The 23,686-nt window shown below is 44.9% G+C and overlaps 1 protein-coding gene and 1 pseudogene across 2 annotated transcripts; one reads left to right on the top strand and one right to left on the bottom strand.

Moving 5' to 3' along the window:
• Positions 8,238-9,230, bottom strand: Rap1b-ps1 (RAP1B, member of RAS oncogene family, pseudogene 1; annotated as a pseudogene).
• Pilrb2l1 (paired immunoglobin like type 2 receptor beta 2 like 1) lies at positions 9,913-22,042 on the top strand. 2 transcript variants are annotated; one of them, XM_039089996.2, is made up of 5 exons: positions 9,913-10,152; positions 10,447-10,833; positions 12,982-13,171; positions 15,283-15,313; positions 21,086-22,042. In XM_039089996.2, the coding sequence occupies exons 1-4, from the start codon at positions 10,068-10,070 to the stop codon at positions 15,293-15,295; spliced, it is 675 nt and encodes a 224-aa protein (XP_038945924.1). In that variant the 5' UTR covers positions 9,913-10,067; the 3' UTR covers positions 15,296-15,313; positions 21,086-22,042. The 2 variants fall into 2 exon arrangements, with proteins under 2 accessions (XP_038945924.1, XP_038945923.1); XM_039089995.2 differs by lacking the exon at positions 21,086-22,042 and adding an exon at positions 16,568-17,768 and having other exon boundaries at positions 9,914-10,152.

The following is a 23,686-nucleotide window of genomic DNA, read 5'->3' as shown; positions in this document are numbered from 1 at the left end:
TCAAACTTTGTATCTGCATTTTGATGCTAATTCCACTGCCCTAAGGACAGCTGCTTAGTCATGTACTCAGAACTCAGGTGACCTTCCAAAGTTGTGGCTGTGTTCTGGTGTTACAAAGAGAACTTAAAGATTGTGATTAAGGATTGCCAGTGTTACATTGACTAACTCAAACTTATTTTTAATTAAGGAAAAATCAAACAGGTAGAGATTGTTACAAGATTTACGAAGGATTGATGAGGTTTTGGAACTTGTGAGAACATTACAGCCAGTTTACTTACTCCAACTGCCATTTCAGGATAGATTTAGAGGATTGCTAACAGCCTTATATTAGGTAATTTTGTTGCTTCCTCAGTGTAAGAAGTTAGAACTTAAATCTTTCAATGTATATGGAAATTTTTACTACAAACCTTTGCTCTCAAAATGAGCTTTGATATTTGGGGAGTAGCTGTTACACTACTCCAGATAAGAATATTTGAAGCTAATTTTAAGCTACTAAAGATATGTTAGTTGGCTAACTACCTCACCCTACTAGAGGACTTAGGTCTTTGTTATGCACATTGGAGATAAAGCTTCAGCTGTGTTAGTACAGAGTTGAACTCCAGTCCACCAATTACAAGCCTCAAATGAGTATCATTCATGGGACTTTGCTGAGGAATTTGGAAAATTATCTCTAATGCCATGAGAGTAAATGGAGATAACTGGGGTCATAGAGTGGTCATCAAGCCTTCTTATGGCTAAAGTGAAGGGTCCTGGAATTTTTTCATTATGTCTGCAGTGGTTGTCACCCAACCCTCTTGAGGTTGAACTCAGCAGCACTCATGGGGATGGTGACCTTTGGAGCTGGGGTGGTGTTTTCTCTGAGCATCCCTGATGTGTTCATACAGAAGGATGCCATGATGGTCTGTGTAGTCATCCATAGTTGTCCATTTGCATCTCAACACCATAGGCAGCTGCACACAGAAAAGGCCTCAGGAGTAGACCCTCAGAGACATTGGGACGCTAACATGCTATTGGGTCTAGGGAGATTCGCTCTGGACCAGACTGGTTATCCAGAACAAGTCTATAGCCAAATTAATGAAATAGCCATCAAGGCATGGAAAGCACTGCCTAATAGGGGTGCAGTCTCCGGGAACCTTACCAAGGTTCTGCAAGGGCCCACAGAGCCTTTTTCAGACTTTGTAGCACGCATGGTAGAGGCCACTACTAAGATCTTTGGAGACCCTGATACAGCCATGCCTCTCATTAAACAGCTAGTGTATGAGCAATGTACAAAAGAATGTAGGACTGCTATAACACCATACAAACATAAAGGTTTAGAAATTTGGATGAAAGTCTGCAGGGAAATGGGAGGGCCATTGACTAATGCTGGCCTAGCGACAGCTGTGGTACAGTTATGGAAAACCGCCACTACGGATACCTGTTTCAAATGTGGCCATAAAGGGCATTATTGAAGACAGTGTCCTGAAAGGAGAAGGGGGAAAAGTAGCGATAGACCCAAGCAGCCTGGACTATGTCCGCGGTGTAAAAAGGGAAACCACTGGGCAAATGAGTGTCGATCGGTGAAAGACTTGGATGGCCGACCCCTATCGACAGGATATGGTGGTGCATGGCCAAAAAATGGACAACAGGGCCCACGTCCCCAGTGCCCTCAAATATATGGGGCTCTGCAGGGCGACAGACAGGAACAGGACAAACAGAGGCCTTGGCCTCTCCTTTGCCACCCGAAGGACCGAGGAGAGCCACTAAAGGCTCCGCAGGACTGGACCTTCACTCTACCACCAGACTCGTACTGACCCCCCAAATGGGAGTGCAGCCTGTAGACACAGATTTTAGAGGACCCCTCCCTAAAGATACAGTTGGGCTATTGTTGGGACGCTCCTCCTCTGCCCTGAAAGGTTTACAGATTGTGCCTGGAGTAATTGACCCTGATTATTTAGGCACAGTGAAAGTCCTGGTAGCCTCCCCCCCCCCCCCCGGAATCACTGTCATTTCCCCTGGAGAGAGAATTGCTCAAATGCTGCTTCTGCCTAGCTTGCATAAGCGCTTTCCTGGTGAATCGTATTGGAAGTTTTTAAAAGATTTCATGATTCTTTTAATTTAATTTCTGACTCTGCTTATGTAGTTAATGCTGTGTGCTCACGTGAAATTGCAGGGCCAATTCGGTCCACTAGTACCGTGTGTCAAATTCTTTTAGAATTACAAAAATTGATTTGGGCCAGAAAAAATAAATTTTCCATACAACATATTCGAGCCCATACTAATTTGCCTGGTCCCATGACCAGTAATAACGCCCTGGTGGATGCTTGTACTCGTAGAGAGTTTATTTTTCATGCCGGTCCGGTTGATCTCGCTAGAGAATTTCATCACAAGTTTCATGTTCCTGCCTTTACTCTTCAACAAAAATTTAACATCTCTAGGGCTACAGCCCAGGATGTGGTGTTACGTTGCCAGAATTGTGTTCAATTTCACCACCCTCCTCATGGGGGATTAACCCTCGTGGTCTGATCCCGCTAAAACTTTGGCAGATGGCTGTCACACACATATCTCAATTTGGAACTTTAAAATATGCTCATGTTTCTGTTTACCTGTTCCGATATTATACACGCCACTCTGATGACTGGTGAAAAGGCTCGTAATGCCATTAGTCATTGCTTAGAAGCATGGGCAGCCTGGGGAAAGCCTGATAGTCTCAAGATGGACAACGGTCCTGCCTACACAGCAAAGTCCTTTCAGACTTTTTTCCAGGCAATGCAGGTTGGCCATGCCACAGGATTGCCATACAACCCCCAGGGCCAGGGCATCGTGGAAAGAGCACATTGTACTTTAAAAGAGTTGATACAAAAACAAAAAGAGGGAATTGCTAGCAGCTGGACACCAAAAGAACAACTTTCTTTAGCTCTTTTTACTTTAAATTTTTTAATTTTAAATGTGCATGGCCACTCTGCCGCGGACCGCCATACTGCCATTACCCCTATGACTAATGCAGAAGTAAAGTGTAAGGATGTCTTAACTGATGAATGGTGTGGCCCAGATCCCGTGATTTTGAGATCTAGGGGAGCTGTTTGTGTTTTTCCGCAGAATCAAGAAAATCCAATTTGGGTACCTGAGCGCTTGACTCAAAAATTGCCTTCTGCTCTTCCTGAAGATGAGACTACGAACCCTACTATTACTACTGGGAATGGTAATCCAGGTTGATTCACTCAACCTGTGGGCTATTGCCAGATCCTGGCCAGTACCCATGCCAGTTCATAGCAATTCTACTGTTTTGCCAACCTTTTTCTCCACCTCCTGTTTGAGTGATGTTCCCTGTATAGTGCCAAATGGAGAAATGCCCCAACGGTATGCCGCCACTAACTTTTCTCTGTCGCATACCTTATGTTTTACTGTTAAGAACTCTTCCCTGTCCTGTGTTTGGTTGCATAGGGCCACACTAGCTAATTGGTTGGATCCTATGAGTGGCAGTGCAGTGGGCACCGGGGTCATCCTGGCTGCTTTGAGTCAAATTACCAAGGGGTTCTCTTCAGCCAGCAGAAAAATGTCAGTCAATAGTTCTGCTGATTTGAACATTACATTTGATTATGATGCATAATTGTAGCATTCCATCACACCCGGGGCAAGGTAACTATACACAGGATAACTCTACCCGTCGTAGAGTCTTACCTGCTTGCCCACCATATCAAGAGTTCCCACCTGATTTTACCCCATGTCAGAGTCCATTTCATAGAGCGAAACAATTCTTGCCAGGATTTGAGTTTTCCCCACCTCTTGGCAAAACACAATTTAATTGGAAACAGAATAAGTCTAGCATGGAAAATCTCTGGCCTTGGTTTCAATGGGTGCTGTCCAATGAGCAAGGGGCATATACATCCCTGACCCCCTTTGCTAGGTTAGTGGGTGAGAACTTCACACTGTATAATGTTTCAGCTACCAGAAAAAATGATACCAGGTTGATCAATAGTCAATATAATAACCTTTTGGCAAATGATACTGCCACTAGTACTTCAGTATGTGTTAGATCACCTTTTTCTTTCTCATAAGCACTAATGTAAGCAATGATGTTTTAAATTGTAATAGCTCTGATGTAGTCTGCTATTTAGCTGAATGCTGGGATGGCACCAACGACACCACAGTGATGGTTAATTTTCCCTCCTTTGTGCCAATCCCAGTGGAGGCAAACCCAGATAGCTTTCCTATTCTTAATTTGCTAAGAGCCAGAAGGGATTTTGGAATTACGGCAGCTATAATTTCAGCTATTGTGCTGTCTGCTGCTGCAGCTATTACAGCCTCAATAACCATGACTAATGAAGTACAGACGGCTGAGACTGTCAATCAGATTGTAGAAAGAACTGCAGTGGCACTAGAGATACAAGAAGAATTTAATACTCATTTGGCATCTGGCCTTCTATTAGCTAAGATAGATTTAATTCAAGAACAAAATGAAGCACTGTATCATATGACACAGCTGTCCTGTGTTTCCTCCCTTAGAGGAAACTACTCCTTTGCAAGCTAACATTTCTCAGCATTCTCAACAGAGCAAAGAAATCTCGAATTATCTGAAAGGAAACTGGTCCATGAAAGCAGAGCGACTATCAAGACAATTGTTGATGCAAATTGCTGTCCTTAACAGCACTAGGTTCGACCCCATCAAAGTTGAAGATTTTACCTTATGGATCACCAATGCTTTCTCCTTTTTTAAGGAGTGGGCTGGCATGTTTGCCTGGGGAGCTATTGTCCTCCTGGGATGCGGAGTATGTCTCTGGCTTATTGGCCGTTTAAAAAGAGAACATGCCAGACACAAAGCGGTTGTTTACCAGGCTATGATCACCATTGAAAATGGTGCTTCTCCCAACATATGGCTGGCCTCTTTGAAAGATTAAGAGTTCACCCTAGATCATATTAGTCACTGTCATATTTAGTCATAGTGTCCAGAGATGGGCAACTTCCCTTGAGCCCGGACCAACCTAAGACACGGGGCCTGATGGCAATAGGGTTACCCTATGACGGGTATGTCCAAGTCATCATCAGGAATGACCTAAGACAGGAGCAATGACATACTGGCATGGCACCATGATCTAGACCAGTCATTTTTTTTTTTATAAAACAAAAAAGGGGGAGATGTAGGGCGCAGTCCCAGCGAACTAAGATGGCACCGACATCTGGTGCCCTCCTGTGGTAAAAAACAGTACTGTGCATGCACAGGTTTGCCCCTGGCGCCAATCTGGCCAGGGTGGTACCATGCTAATGGGGTGATTCATGCTCCACCAATCCCTGGAGGACAAGTAGCACAGCCACAGCCTGTTGTGTATAAAAGGCGAGCGCCTTTGCTGCTCGAGGTCCCCGGTACCAGCAATGAGGTGGTCCTGCAATAAAGGCTGTTGAGAAGAATCCGACCGTGTTGTGTCTTCCTTGCTGGCCGAGGTGGGCGCAACATTTATGGTCCAAGTTGGGAGCAGATGTTGACTTCTGCCCCGGCTAAACTTGTTTACAATGTATGTTCTCTGGCCTGAGAGAAACAGTAGGAAAAAGTACTAGAGGAACTTGGGCATGAGAACAGGAAGTGACTGCAGTAGGCTGGAGCAGCTTCCTGTGACAAAAGCTTCAGGAGAGAATACTCTTCCCTTAGGGTGATACAGCTCAATAAAACAAGCAGCCTCAGAGGGACTTTGGTGAAACAAATTATCCTCTTTATTCCTTATGGATACAATCTTATAAACATATTGGGGTGGAGTGGGATCTAAAGACAGATGATTCCTATTGGTCTGTTTTAAGATGTTAGGGATGCCTCATTTGCATGGGGATGTGCTTTGTGTGTTGCTCCTTTGAGACAGATTGTCACAGTCCTCTCAATGGGGTTTCATGGTTATGTGTTTCAGTACAGCAATTATAGGATTAATGTGGTTTCATGTCTGCTCCGTGACAGGAATTAGGCTGTTCTGGGAATCAGGATGGGGGAATTTGACCATGCTTACCACAGGCTACCACCTGGTTGCCTGTGGTAAACATTGGTACAGCTCTGTAGGTGTGGGGCAGCATGGTCTGAAGCAGGACACATCTGGGGCTGGCTCAGGAGTCCCCGGGCCTCCAAGGAGGTCAGAGTCTTTGGGTTCTCAGGGTCTTGTGCATCCAAGCACTGCTGTAATCCAATGGAAGAGTAGACAACACAATGGGGGTCCACAGAATGGATCTAGCCCAGGGCTGAGGGTGAAAAGGGAGAGCTGTGGCTGGCTGGTCCAGCAGGGAGAGTCCTTGACTAGACTTGGTGGTCTTGGTTTGTCTTCCTGGTAGAGATGCCTGTGAGTGCAGAGATGCCTTCTATGGGAGATTAGATGATGGTTCTGTAGGCAAAGGGGTTTCTCTGAAGCCCCCCATGGTGTATCCTAATGTAAAGAGACAGTCCATGGTTTTAAGACATTTATTGTCATGGCAGAAAGTGGATGAGTAAAATTCTTCTCTACTTCTCAACGTGGGCTTGTGATTAAATACTTTTTGCAGGGAGAAGTGTCTAGTAAGGAAAGGTTCATTTGGTAAGCTGCTAGGCCTTTACTTTCCTCTTTATAATGGATATCTGTCTGGAGCCTATGCAACCTGTTGTCATGCCCTATACCTGTGGAAGGGTTTGGAGAATTGCTCTTATGTGATTGATAACCACAAATATATGGAGGACTGTGGATAGTGACCGTCCTGGTGTCCTGAGAGTCAGGCGACTTTCCTCTTGCCATCAGGTTGTCTCTGGTGTTACCTTGTTCTGCTATTTCTGACAGTGGCTAGATCGTCCTATAGGCCTGTGTGTCAGGAGTGCTGCAGACCTGTTTTCCTGCTTTCTTTCAGCCAGATGTGGAACAGAGTGTTCTGCTTTTGGGCGTGTAGTCTTTCCTATCTACTGGTCTTCAGCTGTTCCTGTGGGCCTGTGTCCTGAGTCTACCAGGCAGGTTGCTTGGAGCAGAAAAGTTGGTCTTACCTGTGGTCCCGAGGCTCAAGTTGCTCGTGGGGGGCTGCTGTTGAGCTCTTGGTGAGGGTGGCAACCAGGAGGGCCTGTGCCAACTTTTCCTGGGGCCCTGGTGCATCATGGTCCCAGATGGTGTTAGGTGTTTTTCTCTGGAGTCAGAAATGTGGGCAGAGTGTAGCTCTTCTGGCTTCCCAGGTATTTCTGCCCCCTGAAGGTTTAGCTCTCCCTTCCACAGGATTTGGGTGTAGAGAATTGTTGACTGGTTCCCTTCACGTCTGGGCAATGTCTGGACTGCCATGACTATTTTTGTTTTTGTTTTTGTTTTGGCATGGAAATCCAAATTTATTGAACTACGGATGCTACGTTATCTAAAATTGCCTCACTTTAATTAAGGCTTTGAGTTTACATTTGGCCACCTCAAAGTTGTAACATGAGGTTGGTCAATTTAAATACTGTGGCTCCCTGTTGGATGGACACACAATCTTTACACCCAAACGTTAATGCATACAAAGCAACAAGGCGTTGTTAAATAGAACAGCAAGTTACTGCAGATTAGCCTTGTGACCAATTACATATGATTAAAATTACTTCCCACATTCACATCCACGGTACTCGTCCACCATTTAACGTCTCTACCAAAACATGGAAACAATCACTAACAGGCAAAGATACTAATCCTGTGTGTTTGGTATTGCAGACACATGTATTCACGAGCAAGCAAGGGAGGCACAGTGAGAATCTACAGCTGCAGAAGCCTGAAAATGATTTACAAAGTTGTTAAATCATTAAAAAATTGTTTGAAAATACACACTTCTTGTTGTAGATGCCCACTGTACAGACAACTATAAACATTGTTCCCTATGTAAACAAAGAAGGAAACATATAATAAGGAGATTTGAAAAGTCTGGACATTTCCTTCCCAACAGATATTAAAGGCAATGTCTTTAATCTAAGACATTTAATGAAAGGAGTATCATATTTTAAAGACAAGATCACTGTCTCCACAGGTTTTTGAAAAAATAAAAAAACCCTATATAGCTGTGTTAATCAAAGCGCTTATCTTGTATAATACAATGATAATGACCTTGAATTTAATAAAATTACAGTAAGCTACGAGTATCAAAGAAGCAAAGTTATCTGGAGTAGTCTATATAGGAGCTCTTTGGACTTTCTTTTATGATGCTAAAATAGTGGTGCTTTTAGGATTTACATTATTGTACTCTCCAATACAAAGTATGGGTGTGCTAAAGTATACAGTACACCATTTTCATACATGTACAACATTGGTGGATGAAGAATGTCTCTTAGCAGTAATACTGGATGTAGCCTCTGGTTTTACCAGCTGCATACTCTAGAACTATCATATAAGTAAAAACCTCTCGTGATACTGGAAAGTGATTAGAATGTGCAAACTGATGGAGTAGCTTTCATCCGCCTCTTACAGGGTACCACCGCGGGAAAGTCCATTTAAGATGTTGGTAGGTTTAACAAAGTTGGAATGCTGGCACTGTTGAATTGGGCAACAGTTCTTCAGACCTGGCTCAGAGCTACAATGTATTCAGTACATTAAAGCAGCTGACATGATGACTTTCTGCGGGCCTTTCCAGGCACCAGGGTTTTTCTGTTAATTTGCCACACTAGGTCATAAAAGATCTCATTAACATTTATTTTGGACTTTGCAGAGGATTCTAAGAATGCAGTTGTTCCACTGTCTTGCTAGGTTCTGACCTTGTTCCTTTCCTACAACGCTTTCACCTTCCAAGTCGCATTTATTACCAAGCAGAATCTCTGGAACATTGTCAGTGTCTTTAACCCAAAGAATCTTCTCTCTTAGATCCTGTAAGTCATTAAATGTCGACTGTGCTGTGATGGAGTAAACCAACACAAAGCCTTGTCTGTTCTTCATGTACAGATCTCTCATGGCTGTAAACTGCTCCGTTCCTGCAGTATCCAGGATTTCAAGCATACACTGCTGTGCATCTCCTTCAACTTGCTTTCTATAAGAATCTTCTATCATAGGATCATATTTTTCAACAAAAATTCCTTGAACTGTACAGTCAGAGCCAACTTCACAACACCTCCTGAGCCAAGAACGACTAGCTTATATTCACGCACACATGTTACACTTAGTACCTCTCGCGCTGTCACCAGGTCGCCGCCGTCACCATCGCCCCACATTCCCTTTGGGTCTCAGATCCAGGCGCTACTGGTCTCTGCCGCTGCTGCCACCATCGCCGCAGCTCAGGCTGCTTTCCACACCTGACTTTGCCATGACTATTCTTAAGGGATGGATGTGTATAGGAGTTTATGTGTCTAGATGAGCAAATTATATCTTATTTAGGTGGGCATTTATATCTTATCAATTGGATCAGAGGTTATTATGTTGTGTGTTCTTTCATGTGGTGATTTAATTGAGTTCAAGAGATTGTGTGGTGACTGGACACACTGGGCTACCATGGAATCGGGATGTGTATGTCTGGCACTGTGTCAACCTGTCTTGGGAACTAGATGGGTGGAGAGATTGTTGCTAGATGCAGAGAGCAGCCATTGTCTGTGTGATATGGGATGGAACATAGTGTGTGAGAAGTTTTGTTGACTGAAATGAAAATATCCAACAGATAACCATGTGGCCCTATGGCGCTGGCACTAATGTGGTATAAAAGAAACCTTTTAAAAAATTTTTTTACTGCCACAGTGGGGGACATAATATAAAAGAGATTGAGGAGGGGGAGTGAAGGAATAGAGGAAATATAGAGGAAAGGGGCAGAGAGATTACAAACTACTTAGGAAATGCAATAGTGTAGATAAGGTAGACAGTCAAGGTGGAAGAGAGGAGAGCCAGCTATGCCAAGGGCTAGGATATGTCTCCCAACAAAAAGTGTGGGCTGGGTCCAAGAACACTGCCATGTTGTCAGTAACCACAAGGGTGGATCTTTTGCAACATCGGAAAAGAAGAAACCAGATCAATAAAGGAAGTTGCTGGCCACACAGAGGTGGAGATGGTCCTGTCAAACTCAGTCGTCCACTTGAGAATGTCTGAGCATGTGTTTTTATTTACCCTGATTCTCTCTGGACTGCTGAGTGCCCCAGTGTCCCTAGACAGGGCAACCTTGACTGCCTGATGGCCCTGCTGGTCTCACTTCCTGGAAGGAATCTGGCTATGCCTCAACTCCTTATTTTGCTGTCGGCATCATGTCTGCACACTGGTGAGTGGTGGGGACCTCATTAGCAGGGACTGAACCAGAGATAGGGACAGAATGGCTGGGAAAAGTGGGTGTCTTGTGTAGAGTGTCTGGTAGGGGAGCCAGCCAGGCCTCTCTTTCCTAAGAGCTCAGCCTTCAGAGTGAGGACAACCCAACCCTTCCCTCTTTTTCTTGTCCCCCAGCCATAGCGACAGTCCTGCCCTGTGTCCCACCCCTCCCTTCAGATGAAGGCTCAGGATGCTCAGGGTTGACTTTTAAATCCCTGCAGTGACTTCAGACTCTCCCTGTCCTTCCCAGGGAACTCAGCAGGATACACAAGAGTAAATGACTTTGGTGTCAACCAACCAGCTGTCCTCTCTGGAGTCCAGGGCGGCTCCATCGAGATCCCCTTCTCCTTCTACTTCCCCTGGGAGTTGGCCAAGGATCCTCAGATGAGCATAGCCTGGAGATGGAAGGACTTCCATGGGGAATTCATCTACAACTCCACCTTGGCTTTCCTTCATGAACATTTTAAGCGCCGGGTTATTGTGAATTGGACACAGGGTCAGACATCTGGTGTCCTCAGAATCCTGAACTTAAAGGAGAATGACCAGGCCAGATATATCAGCAGAGTTTCTCTGCAAACAACTGAAGGCATGAAGTCGTGGCAGTCTGTAGCTGGAACCCAACTCATCATCATTCATGGTGAGTCACCATGGCTCAGGCTTTGACACCTGTGGCTTCCTTGTTCCCTAGATATCACATCAGGGTCCAAAACTCTGAGCTTCCTTTCATATTCCTTTCCCTCAGCTCTGCCCAAACATCTGCCACCAGCATCTTTCCTTGCAGTTGGGAGAAGTCTTTGCTGCCTCCTATGTCTGTCATCCTCTGCTCAAACAGAATCAGACAGGACTCTAGGCTTCAGTAACCCATAGTTCACACCCTTATTGTCCCAAAACTAACTACAGTCCTGTCCACTTTCACCTGTGACCTCAAGGTGAATATAATTCTCCAGGATGGAGCTGACTCTCTTGTTTCTGTGGCAGGGCTCTAGTTGGTACCTCTGTGCAGCATCCTCACATAGCTCCAATGTCAGCACAGAACATAGAGTAGGGGCCATTGGATGTTCTGGTGTTCTCAGGTCTAACTGTAACTGGCACATGTCACCATAGTCCCTCATTTCACCTCATAGTTCCCCAGGACACACCTATCTTCTCTCCCCAGTCCCTTCAGTCATTAGAAAATGATTAAGAAAGTGTTTCCGTTTCCATGATGTGGCTGCTCTGTCTTCTGATCCCTCCAGCCCCTCTGATGCTGAAGGAACTGGAGTCCCCTGGATTGGGAGCCCTGAGCCCATTGTAGTGACTTGTGTTCCTGCATAGGGACCAAGAGAGTCTGGGTCCTGTGTGTTGCTGCATTGTTTCCTTCAACCTTTCTCTGTTGCTCCCCACAACCCCACTTTCTTAAATGTGAGTACTTCTTTATTTCCTGTTTCCTTCCTATCTTGTTTATTTATTTTATATCAGTTTCTCAGCTTGTAGCCCTGGCTTTTCCAATACTCAGTATATAGACCCATCTGATCTCGAACTCACACCGATCTGCCTTGCCTCTGCCTCCTGAGTGTGGACAGTAGAGCATGTGCCACCACATGCAGAGGTGCCTCCTGACTGTCCTAAGCCAAACTATGAGAGGATGTGTACAGCACAGTTATCTGTGCAGGCTACAGCTACCATGTTGACCTGTACTAGAGCTGCTGCCTGGAGGTAGACAGATAGGAACCATTTTATGTATGTGTCTAGTTTAGTCATTCTCTAATTTCCTAAAGCTGCAAATCTTTTATACCGTTCTTCATGTTCTGGAGACCCACACGCCTAAAAGTATATCATTGGTACTTCTAACTTTAATTATCCTATTTTTATGAATCACAATGAAATACGTGAAATGAGTGATACCTGATATGTAATCCATGATGGATAATGATGCACAGGTCAAAAACCCCTGGGATAGAATTGGCAAATAGGTAAATATCTCAGTTATGTGTTTCAAGCAAAGGAATGTATTGTGTCCTGGAGAGAGCTGCACACAAAAAGCTAAAATTGCGTTTTTTCTTTTACACATTTTGGCATATTCAGTGTGTATGAACATGTGCGTCTGTAAAGGCAGATGTGTGTGTGTGTGTGTGTGTGTGTGTGTGTGTGTGTACATATGTTTATGTATGTAGTTGCTTGAAGAGACCCTAAGGTCACATCCACCTTACTTTGGGAGACAAGCTCTCTCACTGGCTTTAATTAAATTTTTCATGGAGGCTAGGTTGGCAGGCCAGTGAGCCACAGGGACACGTCTGTCTCCACTTCTTCAGCACTAGGATTACAGCTCCCTTGGCTCTGTTTGACATGGAACTAGACACACAGACCAGGTTACCTGTCCACTCACAGGGCTCTGCCTGCCTCTGTCTCTTGGGCTAGGATCAAGGGTCATGCACACTTCACCAGGTTCTTGGTATTGATATTGGGGACCAAATTCAGGTTCTTGGGTCCAAGCAGCAAACTCATTATGAACTTACCATATGTGTATGTTACATACATTTAAGCAAAAAAAAAAATCGCTGTATTTTTTCTAACTTAATTATCTGTGAGCCAATGAAAATTAGTGAACACACAGCCAGGACAGTTAGGGACTGTGTTTTGAGCTTACTCTTCTGGAGCCTCAGCCTTAAGCATGTGTTCCCGTCCTTGTGTGAACTTCTAACAGCTGTTCTGCATCCCACACATCCAACCGAGAAGACAAGGTGTGACACTCACCCATTCCTCACCTCATTCCGGGAAGATTTTCTCACTTCTCATCTCTCCACAGCTCTCAATACTACCATGGGGAGCCCCTCTATCATCCCCTCTGCAGTCCCCACAGCTGGCCTGGAGGACAAAAGGGACCAGAGGAATCCTTCACTGCTGAACCTGGGAGCCATGGTTGGGATGGTCTTGGACAAAGTTGTGGTCATCATCCCCCTGTATGGATGGATGATCTTCCTGTGGTGGAAGCAAAGGTAAGTGGTCCAGGAGAGGCCTCACCCAAGCTTCCCCGCTGGGAGTGTTCTAAGCTGTGGGAGATGGAGAAGGGCAGAGAACAGTAAAGAGATCAGAAGGAGGGAAATGTGCCTGAAGTCCTCAAGAACTGCATGGAGCCTGCTGTCCTTCCTGACCACCTGGAAATCAGAGGAGCAAATGCAGATGAACACAGTGCCTGCTCCTGTGGAATTCAAGCAGGCACACAGGAACCTCAGGGGTGACTGTTCGTCTGCTGTAGAAGAAATGAGGGTAGACCAGCTTTTGCAGACAACCTGTTACAGGAAGTGATATGTATGAGTAGAGACACCTCTTTGAGTTGGGCATGTGTAGCTAAAATGGAAATGAATGGACACAGAAAGAGAAAGAAATGTGTATGGAGAACTTAACACTACAACAAGCAAAAGAGTTGGACACTAGAAATCTCACTCTCCTCAGCGAAATCATGAAACACCCGTTGAAGTGTCTCAGTTGAAGTGATTTTTCCACAAACAGTCACATGAGCATCATCCCAGGAGCCATATAAAGAATTGTCAGGGGTTGGGGATTTAGCTCAGTGGTAGAGCGCTTGCCTAGGAAGCGCAATGCCCTGGGTTAGGTCCCCAGCTCCGAAAAAAGAACCAAAAAAAAAAAAAAAAAAAAAAGAATTGTCAGCCTGGTCTCCAACCTCATAGGTAGCAAAGAATAGCCTAGTAAGAGCACCAGTGGAAGGGGAAGCCCTCGGTCCTGCCAAGACTGAGCACCTAGTGAACGTGATTGTTGGGGGGAGAGTGGTAATGGGGGGGAGGATGGGGAGGGGAAGCCCATATCGAAGGGGAGGGGGAGGGGCTAGGGGGATGTTGGTCCGGAAACTGGGAGGGGGAATAATAATTGAAATGTAAATAAGAAATACTCAAGTTATTAAAAAAAAGTTGTCAGATGCTAGGACAGCCTGATACACTAGGATCCTTGCGGCTCCCTGTTCTGCCCAACTTACCTACAGGGTGAGAACAATGACTGACCTGTCTCACAATCCAGAGAGGACAGACAGCTCCTAAAGGAAAATGCCCATGGTTGTCCTCCAGCAGCATGTGAGTGTTCACATTTGCAAATATTCACATATGGTTATGCTCTGTTCAAAGTACATTTTACAAAAAGATTAAAGAAGTACTCTAAATTCAAGTATATTGGCAGAACGGAAAATTTTATACATTATGTCCCTGCAAAACACACATACATACACAACACACAAACACACACACACACATACACTTGAAAATACAATGTTCTTTTGCAAAATCCCATTACATTTTTGTATAAATAAATTATTTGTCTTCAAATATTCATGGGTACTCTTAGAAATAAAAATGGAGACACAGAGGAGGACAAAAAATTCCAGCCATTGAGAAATCCAGAGAGGGGAATCAGGGGTTCAAGTCTATCTACAGTTACATAGCAAGCTGTAGGCCACTGGTCTCCAAATGTCTTGTACACTCAACACAAGACCTACATGTGAACTGAGGTCAGAGTTGATTTAAAACTGTTGGGACTACAGGATATGGATAGAGATGCATAGATGTTGGAGTGTAATGGGAGTTTACAAATGAACATTTAAATGTGCATCCCACTGTTTCAGACAGGCTCTGCCCCCTGTTACTGTAAGTAGAAGAACTGAGAGGTGGAAGAGCAGCAGCCTGAACGACTGCAGAAGTCTGACTGGGATTAAATCCCTGAGTTTGAAACTGCAGGATGCAGCAAACTACACTGAGAGGGACAGCTAGAAAGCAAGGTTTCAGGGAGGCAAGAGGGAGACACAGTGAGTGCAGAGCAGAGAAGGCAGAGATGTGTCAAGAAAGTAGAGTAGGGAAAAGGACTGAAAGGGAGACAGGATATGGGTGAGTTCACTAGTAGTCATCTGACATGCTGTGTTGTACAGAAATTAGGCAGACTCCTGGTGTCAGGTCCTGTTGATTCTCAGACCTTTGCCTGCCTGGATGCAGCAGACATGTGTGATGCTCTCATCCCCTCCTGTTGTCTGCACACAGAGAACAGCTGAGAGGCAGGAATGAGAACCAGTGTGGCTGACCCACTGACATAGTTTCTTCTCCTACAGGCCAGCAGAGTAAAGCCTCAAGCCTAGTAAGGTGAGTGCCTGTCACCTCAAGGGACAGAAGAGGAGCTGATGGGGAGTTCATTATGAGAGGCATGGAAGAGAGCCCGAGTGATGATTCAGTCAGAAACGCATGGCACAGGGGTAGGACCTGAGTTTGATGGATCAGGAGCTTGCGCCCAGGGATGTGGCAGGAATTTGCAATCCCAGCCCTGGTCAAGCAAGAGACGGGCAGAGACATATTGGCAGAACACCTAGTGTAGAACAACTCGTGAGGTTCAGGCCTGTGAAAGACTGTGTCTTTAAAAACGAGGGGGATTACTCAAGGTGATGAATCATGGACATAATATTTTCCAAATTGATGTTACCTGAAATATTTTAAATTACACATTAAGGAAGAAACATAGTATATGCCAGGGAGATAGCTCAGTCGGAAATGGAGTCTGCTGCCTAGCCCAGTGACCTGGGAATGATTTCTGGGGACCTAAATGGTACACAGAGAACACTGTCATCTGTGCCTCATGGTTGGCCTCCAGATCATGGTGACAAATAATCTTTTATTCCTTAAACAACAGACTCCCCAGTGGTAGGATCTCTCACCAGGGAGGTAAGTATACATCAAAGTAGTTGTTGGTGATTACACACCCTGCATCCCACAGCCTTCCATGTCTTCTCGCTGGGAGTCAGAGCTAATGGCTGCAGGATTCTCCTGTGAAAATCATTCTTGGATAACCCCCACTTCTGCCATAGGGGCTCAGATACCCTTTCCTTGGAACCAAGGTCCTCCCGTGTGTCTCTGGGCCTGAGAGCCTGACTGTGCTGTTCTCTGCTCATGGAGTTATTGACACTTTTAATAAATATCTTACTCCCAGCAATCCCTCTCCTGAGCCCCCATCCTTTTCTCTTCCTGACACTTCTTAGAGAGTGTAGACTGTGTCTAGGGTGTAGGTCACTGGGATAGATGTAAGGGCCACGGTCTTCATTGAAACCCACAGCCTGACAATCAGAGTTCTCCTCTTCCTACTCTCTGGATGCTGACATCTCATCCAGAGCCCACCCCTCCCCACATGCTTCACATCAAGTGTCAGAGCATGGCTTGCTTGGCTCCCATGTTGAGCTTTCTTTACTCACAAGCCCAACTGTATGCCCTCACTTTCTCATTTCCTTCCATGTTGACATTCTGCACTCTCGATTCTCTCCTAAAATGGGAAATTTTTCCTAAGTCCAGTCTGTCCTAATATTTGATAGTCAGCAGGTCACCTTATAATAAAAATTTGTGGGTACACAGGAAACCATCCACAGTGATCCAGAAGGAATGAAACCATGCTTCTTATGACAGAAGAATTTCACAGCCACGCTCTAAAGAGATTTACCAACCATAGTGAGCCATAAATGAAGTGGTATGGAAATAGCTCCAGTTCTCCAATCACAAGCCTCCAATGAATATCATCCATGGGCCGTTTCTTGGTCATTTGGAAGCTGTTTGGTCATGATGAGGTCACCAAAACTCATGTGGCCAAAGTGAAGTGTCCTGGAACAGCTGTGAGATGTCTACTGTGGTTGTGACTGCATCCTAGCCCCTGAGACTGAACTCTGCAACTCTAAGGGGCATGGTGATATTGGGCATTCCTGAAGGCTGCCAAGATGCTGGTCTGTCCAGTCATCTCAAGGAGTCTCATGCACCTGTAAGAAAGGGCCCTAATCCACTTGTTCAAATGGTCATGTGACGTCTCAGGTCCTTTTCTATTGCATAAGAGGGAAAATCCAGAGATAAGCCCAGAGCAAAGACTTACAGAGTCAACATTCTCATCTCTACATATGTGCTTAACTCAGGTTGTATACATTTAGGCAGACTGTGTCTCTGATCTGCCAAAAGGGAACATTATGTTCCAACTAGAGAGTAGATATTGGCTTCTGCCCTGGTGATGCGTATTTGGAATTTATGTTCCCTAGACCAAACTGATCAGTAAGAAAAAGGACTAAAAGAAATTGGGGATCATACCATTCCTGTCATCCCAACAATTGACAGGTAGTGATGGGAATATTACCAATTGTAACATTGATTCTCAACCTGTGTGTCACCACCGCTTTGAAGCTCGGAGAACATTTTCACAGGAGTCACATTTCAGATATCCTGAATATCAGATGTTTATATTATGATCATAACTGTAGCAAAATTGCAGTTCTGAAATACCAATGAAACAATTCTATGATTGGAGTCACCCCAACATGAGGAAATGTCAGAGCATTAGGAAGCTTGTGAACTACAGAATTAGAGGCTATTCTTGGTACTTCTTGAGTTTAGGCTAGCCTGGGTTACATGAGACGCTGTCTTTAAATCAACAGCAAAGCTTAACAAAACTGAAACCAGTAAAGTGTGTCATGAGAAAAGACCCTCACTTAGCTCCCTTTTCCCTGGAGATGGAGAACTTGAATATGATACTTAGCTTCTCTCCAGATTTATATAAAATATAATGTGACTAACAGTACTTCAGTTTTTGTATGTTCTTTTTGTTTTCTTCTGTTTTGGAGGAGGGGGTTTCTCTATTACATACATCTGACTGTCCTGGAACTTGCTTCGTACACAAAAAATCTGGCCTTAAAGTCAGAAAAATCTCCTGCTGCTGCATCGTACTAAATTTCCCGACATATTAGGGTATTAACACTTTCCTGTCTTTTGTTCATTTATTTCTTTTGATTTTGGTTTGTTTTAAGCTAAATATAATAACCCCGAGGAGGGGGCTGTGAGTTTCTCTGTTTCTGTGACCACAAACTTGATGACATACCTATAAATGTCTCTATCCTTGGCTATCAGCAGATGTTGGGGCAGACTGAACTGTTTCCACAGTCCCACTCACTGGACCTTTAGACCACAGTATAGAGTCTCTTCCTGGGGAATCCCCTGGGCAGGGGTGCAGGCAGGAGCTCATCTGAGGCTGAGGACCAGGTCTACACCACCAGCTGCCATCCTTCCCCCACCCTCTCTAGCTTCTCCACTCTGTCCCGGCACCAGCCTGGGGGATTACTTTGTGATCACACTCTGGATCTTTGTGTTGTCACTAGGGAAGAGAGATCAATTAGTGTGTGTGTAAGGAAGTGGTGACAAGAATGGAGAAGACAGGGACAGTTTTCATCTATGAGGGTATCTGCTGGGCTCACAGAACCTGCAGTATGTGTTATCTGAGGGAAGCCTCTGGATCATCTACAGAGAAACAGGAAGGGTTGAGCCTGTTTTCTCCCCCTGCTGTCATGGGATAAGTTAATTAGTTATAAAGTCAGAGAGTCTGAATGCTGTGAACAAAGTCAGGAAGTAGAGTGTCAAGAATCACAGAGCCTCATCTTATGGAGGCCTTGTTTAGTCAGGATGATGATGGGCAATATGTTGTAACAGACCATATTTTAAAGGATCCTTGCATGATACGTGTTTGAGATCTGGTGCATGTGTGTGCAAGTAAGTTTGGGCCCAGGTATTGAAGTCCAGAGGACAACCTCAGGTATGGTAATTAGCAACACCCTCCAAGTTCACCATCAACCTTCTGTTTCTGTTTTTGATTGTTTGGTGTTTTGTTTGATACATAGACTTTTGTATGTTTGGCTGGGATTTATTGGTCATGTTGTTGGATTTGTTTTTGTTTTAGTTTTGTTTATTCTTTGACACAAGTCTTCACTCTGCTCCATTTGCTGTCTAAAATCTGGATACATAGACAATACAGCTTCAAACTCTATGAGATCCATGTGCTTCTGTCTTCCTCCTCCCAAATCTAGACTTGTAGGCCCATGACCAATGTGGGTTATAATATTTTAAATAATACTTACTCATTCATTCTGGGGTGTGTAGGGTAGGTAGGGACACATGTGCTACTCCCTCAGCATCACTCATATTCCTGTCCTGCAACATGACACTTCCCATGGTCCTGTGATATGCAAAAGCCCTGTGTGCACACCAAAACCACAGACTTCCTGTCCCAAGAATAGTTCATGATTTGAGATTAAGGAGCCAGCAGGTGGCAGCAGTGCAGCTGAGCACAGGACGTAGTTGGCATTCTTAGAACCCACCAGAGGCTGCTGTATTAAAAACGTGGTGTCCAGCAGCTGACTTATGGCAGTCTTGTCAGGTCCAGGCCCTCCTTGGGTGGGTTAGTAACCAGATGACCTTCTACCCAGAGACCTCTGATAGGCAGGGTAAGGTAGATTAAATCTGGAGGTGAGTGCTCATGGCCACTAGGACATTCTTACCTCACTGAGCCAAAGATGTCATCTGGTAGAGTGTGTTTTTGCCTGTCATGGACAGAAAATGATGTTCTTTGTCCGCTGAGAGACAAAGGATACGCATTATGCACACCTGTATTCACCACTGAGGAGAGGCACAGATAGGAGGGTCTGTAGGAGTTTCAGATCATCCTTGAATACATAACAAATTTAAGGACAAGCTTGGTCAAACCACAGCCTAAATACCTGTCAGATGATCACCTGTCATCCCAAAAGGTTGGGGCCCCTTTGGGGAAGTTTATTATGAGAGGCAGGCAATGGAGCAAGAGAGATGATTCAGCTAGAGAGGTGAACATGGGTAGCAGGGCCTGAGGTTGATCTGGAGCAGCCACACTATAAATCAGGGATATGACAGGAATTTGTCATCCCAGCCCTGCATGAGCAAGAGACAGGGAGAGGCATGGGGCTGACCATGTAGCTAGTCTAGCCTAATTGGTGAGGTGCATGAGAGCCATGGTATAAAAAACTGTGTGGGGGCTGGGGATTTAGCTCAGTGGTAGAGCGCTTACCTAGGAAGCACAAGGCCCTGGGTTCGGTCCCCAGCTCCGAAAAAAAAAAAGAACCAAAAAAAACCCCCAAAAACTGTGTAGATTTCTCAAGACGATCATCATGGTCATAACATTTTATAAGTTTATGGTAAATGAAGTATTTTTAAATGCTACATTAATGAACAGCAAATCAGGGTATGGCAGTGAGATATGGAGCTCAGTAGAAATGCTGCCTAACACAGTGACCTGGGTGTGATTCCTGGGGACTCAAATGGTACATGGAGAAAACTGACTGTGGACAATTGTCCTCTGCCTGGCAGGATCACCCACAGGCTCCTGGTGAGACATCATCTGTTAGTCCTCAGGTAACAGACCTCCTGGTGCCATGACCTCTCACCATGGAGGTGCGTTACTTCAAAGTAGTGATTGAGGGGACCCACCCTGCACATCACCACCCTCCCTACTTCTTGCATGGGAATGAGAGCACTTGGATGCAGGATCATGTGTGATACATCCTAGGAATCCATGTCAGCTCTGATGTCCTCTCCTTTGGTCCCATGTCATCCTGTCTTTCTCTGGTCATGAGAGCCTGACTGGTGTTCTCTGTGTGTTTATGAATTTGTAATACTTTTTAATGAATGTGGGATAATACATAAAACAATTCAAGGAGCCAGTTCAGAGCAATACTAAGATCAAGCCAGAAAATCACATTCTGAGAGGAGCAGAACTTAGGAGTGTTCCCTCCTTCTCCAGTCTGCATATTCAGGTCCAAGAAGCGTGTACCACCCCCATCTCTGCCATTATTGAAGAAGTAATAACAAGATGGCCGAATTACAGGTCTAATTTCATTTTTTGCCATAGAGACATATCCATAACCTGTAATATCTTTTCATGCAAATGAAGCTCTCTCAGACCCTCAGCACAAGCCAATCATGTACATTCATCCTATAACCAATAATCATTTTGGAAATTTCATATAGCCTCTGTTACTTCCAATAAATCACAGCTCTATCACTGTAAACCTCTCAGAGAAACCTGTTTCTCCACAGGACACAATTCAGAAGAGATCTTGTGAGTGAACACCCCTGGAAAAACTTTGTTCCTATCCTTCCAGCAGAGAGCTCATCTTTCCTGTAGACCTTAAGGTCAGAAGAAGAACCAGTCCAGCAAATGAAAGTCTCACTCCAAGAAATCCTTCTCAGTATTTGTCTTGACCCTTTTCTCCCATGTGTGACCTCTAAGAGAGTGGCAGACTCTGTCTAGGATACAAGTCAGTGGGACAGGGGCAAGGACCAGGGTCCATACTGAGAATAACAGCCTGAGAATCAGGGTTCCCCTCTCCCTTATTCCCTGCACACTGCCATCTCATCTAGAAACTTGACCCCCCTCCCTCCATGCTTTACATTCAGTGACAGACAACATGTCATGTTTAATGCCCATGTTGGGCTTTTCCTGAAAGGTCCAAGTATACACACTAATTTTCTCATTTCCTGCCATGTTGATATTCTGGACTCTGGGTTCTCTTCTAGGATAGTTCCTTTTTGCCATGTTCAGTCTGTCTTAACTTTTGATAGTCAGCAGACCTGCTCCTAACAGAACACAGAAACTTTCCATTCCGACCCATGCTTGATAGAGTTCCTTCAAGCACAGTGTGTCATAGCTGCAGTGTGGTACCAATGTGTAGAGGGCCGCAATAACATTCGCCACCGCTAGATGGCGCTGGCTTCCACTGTGCCCCATGTGGAAGGTCAGGATAGCCTCCGCCATTACAAGATGGCGCCAGCCTTCGCCGCGCCAGCCGACTCCCTTTCAGGAAGTTAACTGTGCGCATGTGCAAGAGTGCCTTCATGCCAGGTCTTTGCCCACTCCGGGGCGTGCCTGATGAGATCATGGGTAAACAACCAATCAGGTGTGGATGTGCCACGCTAGGGTGTATATAAGCACAGCATGTTGGCGCGCCAAGGCTTCCTCTTTAAGATCATAATAAAGTTTGGTCACAGTAAGGATTTCTATGTACCCGCGTGTTTCTTGCCGGCGAGAAGTCACGCGTGGGACATTTGGTGCCAAGAACCCGGGACACAAAAAAGCTACATCATCACCGGTGCCAAGAGGAGGCTCCCTTTCATGGAAGAAGTCCAGAAGCTGTGAGTGGGGGTAAGACTCTGAGAGACCATGTTTAGCCTTGATCTGTTCCAGCTCAGTCCTCTGCCGGATGCGGCAGGAACCTTTATGGTTGCTCTGGCCGCCCTCGGGTTGTTTCTATTGACCTTTGAGTTTCTAGTTACCGCCAAACGGCGTCAGAGGTCGCGTGGGAACTGCCCAGCTGTAACAGCAAAGCAGAGAGTGTTGGGGGAAGGGCGAGGCGGCGGAGTGTCAGAAACAGAGGGTAGTGAAAGGTTGCAACGAGAAAAGGATCCTGATCGATCTCAAGCACCAGGCCCTTCCAATGCAGAAGTGAAAGGTTGGGGAAAGAACGCCCCGGGTGAGGAGAAGGGAGGAGATAAAAGGAACACAGCATTTTGGGAGAAAAATTTTGTCTTTGTGCCTGTAAGAAGTGTGCTTAAGCTCCGGCGCCGGCTCTCGGGACGCCGCGGCGTCCGTGCACTGACGCGACAGCTTTACAGAGTCATACTGATCAGATTTGATAGAAGCAGACCGCCTGAAAATTTATTCAGGAGAATCAAACAAAAGGACATCTCAGTGCCCATGCACAGCTTGATGGAGTTAATGTAATTGGGTTGTGAGTAAAAATATTCAGGGCTGTGTTTCACTTCCATACCATTGGCGAATGTCAGTCGTGCTGCTCAGATAATATATCTCAGTATCTTACAGGAATTGGGTTTCAACACCAAATTCCTAGTCCAGGAATTGAGACAATCCATCGCCCATATCGACTCCACTCGAGTGGATAGTCACCATGAACACCATCTGTTTTTTTCCCTCTTTGTCTATTGTTTGTCTCTGGTGCACCAGGATGTCCCCATGTCTGTCAATGTATGTCTGTGGTTTTTGTTTCTCGTTGTTTAAATGTTTTATGTTTCATGTTCAAAAGAAAAAATGGTAAAAACTTTATCTGCCGGTCATTCACACCTTGACTTGGTTTTAACTCGTTTCAAAAAGGAACAAATGAATAAAAAACAGTTTCAATCAGGCCTTTGGAGCCCTGTGCCTGGAGCCAGGTGTCTAGATTAGCTGGAGAAACTGCCCAGAGGCTAAGCGTCTACACAAGCTGATCTTAAAGGTGCTAACAGCTTCTCAGCTTCTTCGATACAAGAGTTGATAGCTGTTTCTCTTAGAGAGATCCCTGACTTATTATTTGACTCAACAGGTGACAAGGTGCTTCTCTTATAATCATAGCTAAAAAGGTAAAAATGGTATTTGGTCTAAATATTAAAGATATGTGTAGCCACTTCTATTTTGTTTCTCATTGGTTTTAAATGTATAAATATGCTCTACTTGCCTTGGTTATGGACTATTGGCTTTCAAGTTATTGGATACGGTTAAAAGGGTATAATATTGGTAACAGAAAGTTGACATAAAGCTGGTAATCTGGATGGAGTCATTCTAGATAACATGTGACATGGGCCAACCTAGGGAAACAGGTCTAAATTGAGGTAATGTTTTTATGGAATTCTTATTCTAGGAACCAG

The sequence above is a fragment of the Rattus norvegicus genome, chromosome 12 (genome assembly GCF_036323735.1).
Source record: "Rattus norvegicus strain BN/NHsdMcwi chromosome 12, GRCr8, whole genome shotgun sequence".
NCBI classification, from domain to species: Eukaryota; Metazoa; Chordata; class Mammalia; order Rodentia; family Muridae; genus Rattus; species Rattus norvegicus.
This window is presented reverse-complemented; position numbering and strand designations above follow the sequence as displayed.

Excerpts from the sequence above, each read along its gene's own strand:
- Pilrb2l1 (XM_039089996.2), top strand. The coding sequence starts at position 10,068 with ATGGCCCTGCTGGTCTCACTTCCTGGAAGGAATCTGGCTATGCCTCAA. Across the intron at positions 10,153-10,446 it reads GGCATCATGTCTGCACACTG|GGAACTCAGCAGGATACACA; the intron begins GTGAGTGGTGGG and ends TGTCCTTCCCAG. Across the intron at positions 10,834-12,981 it reads CCAACTCATCATCATTCATG|CTCTCAATACTACCATGGGG; the intron begins GTGAGTCACCAT and ends ATCTCTCCACAG.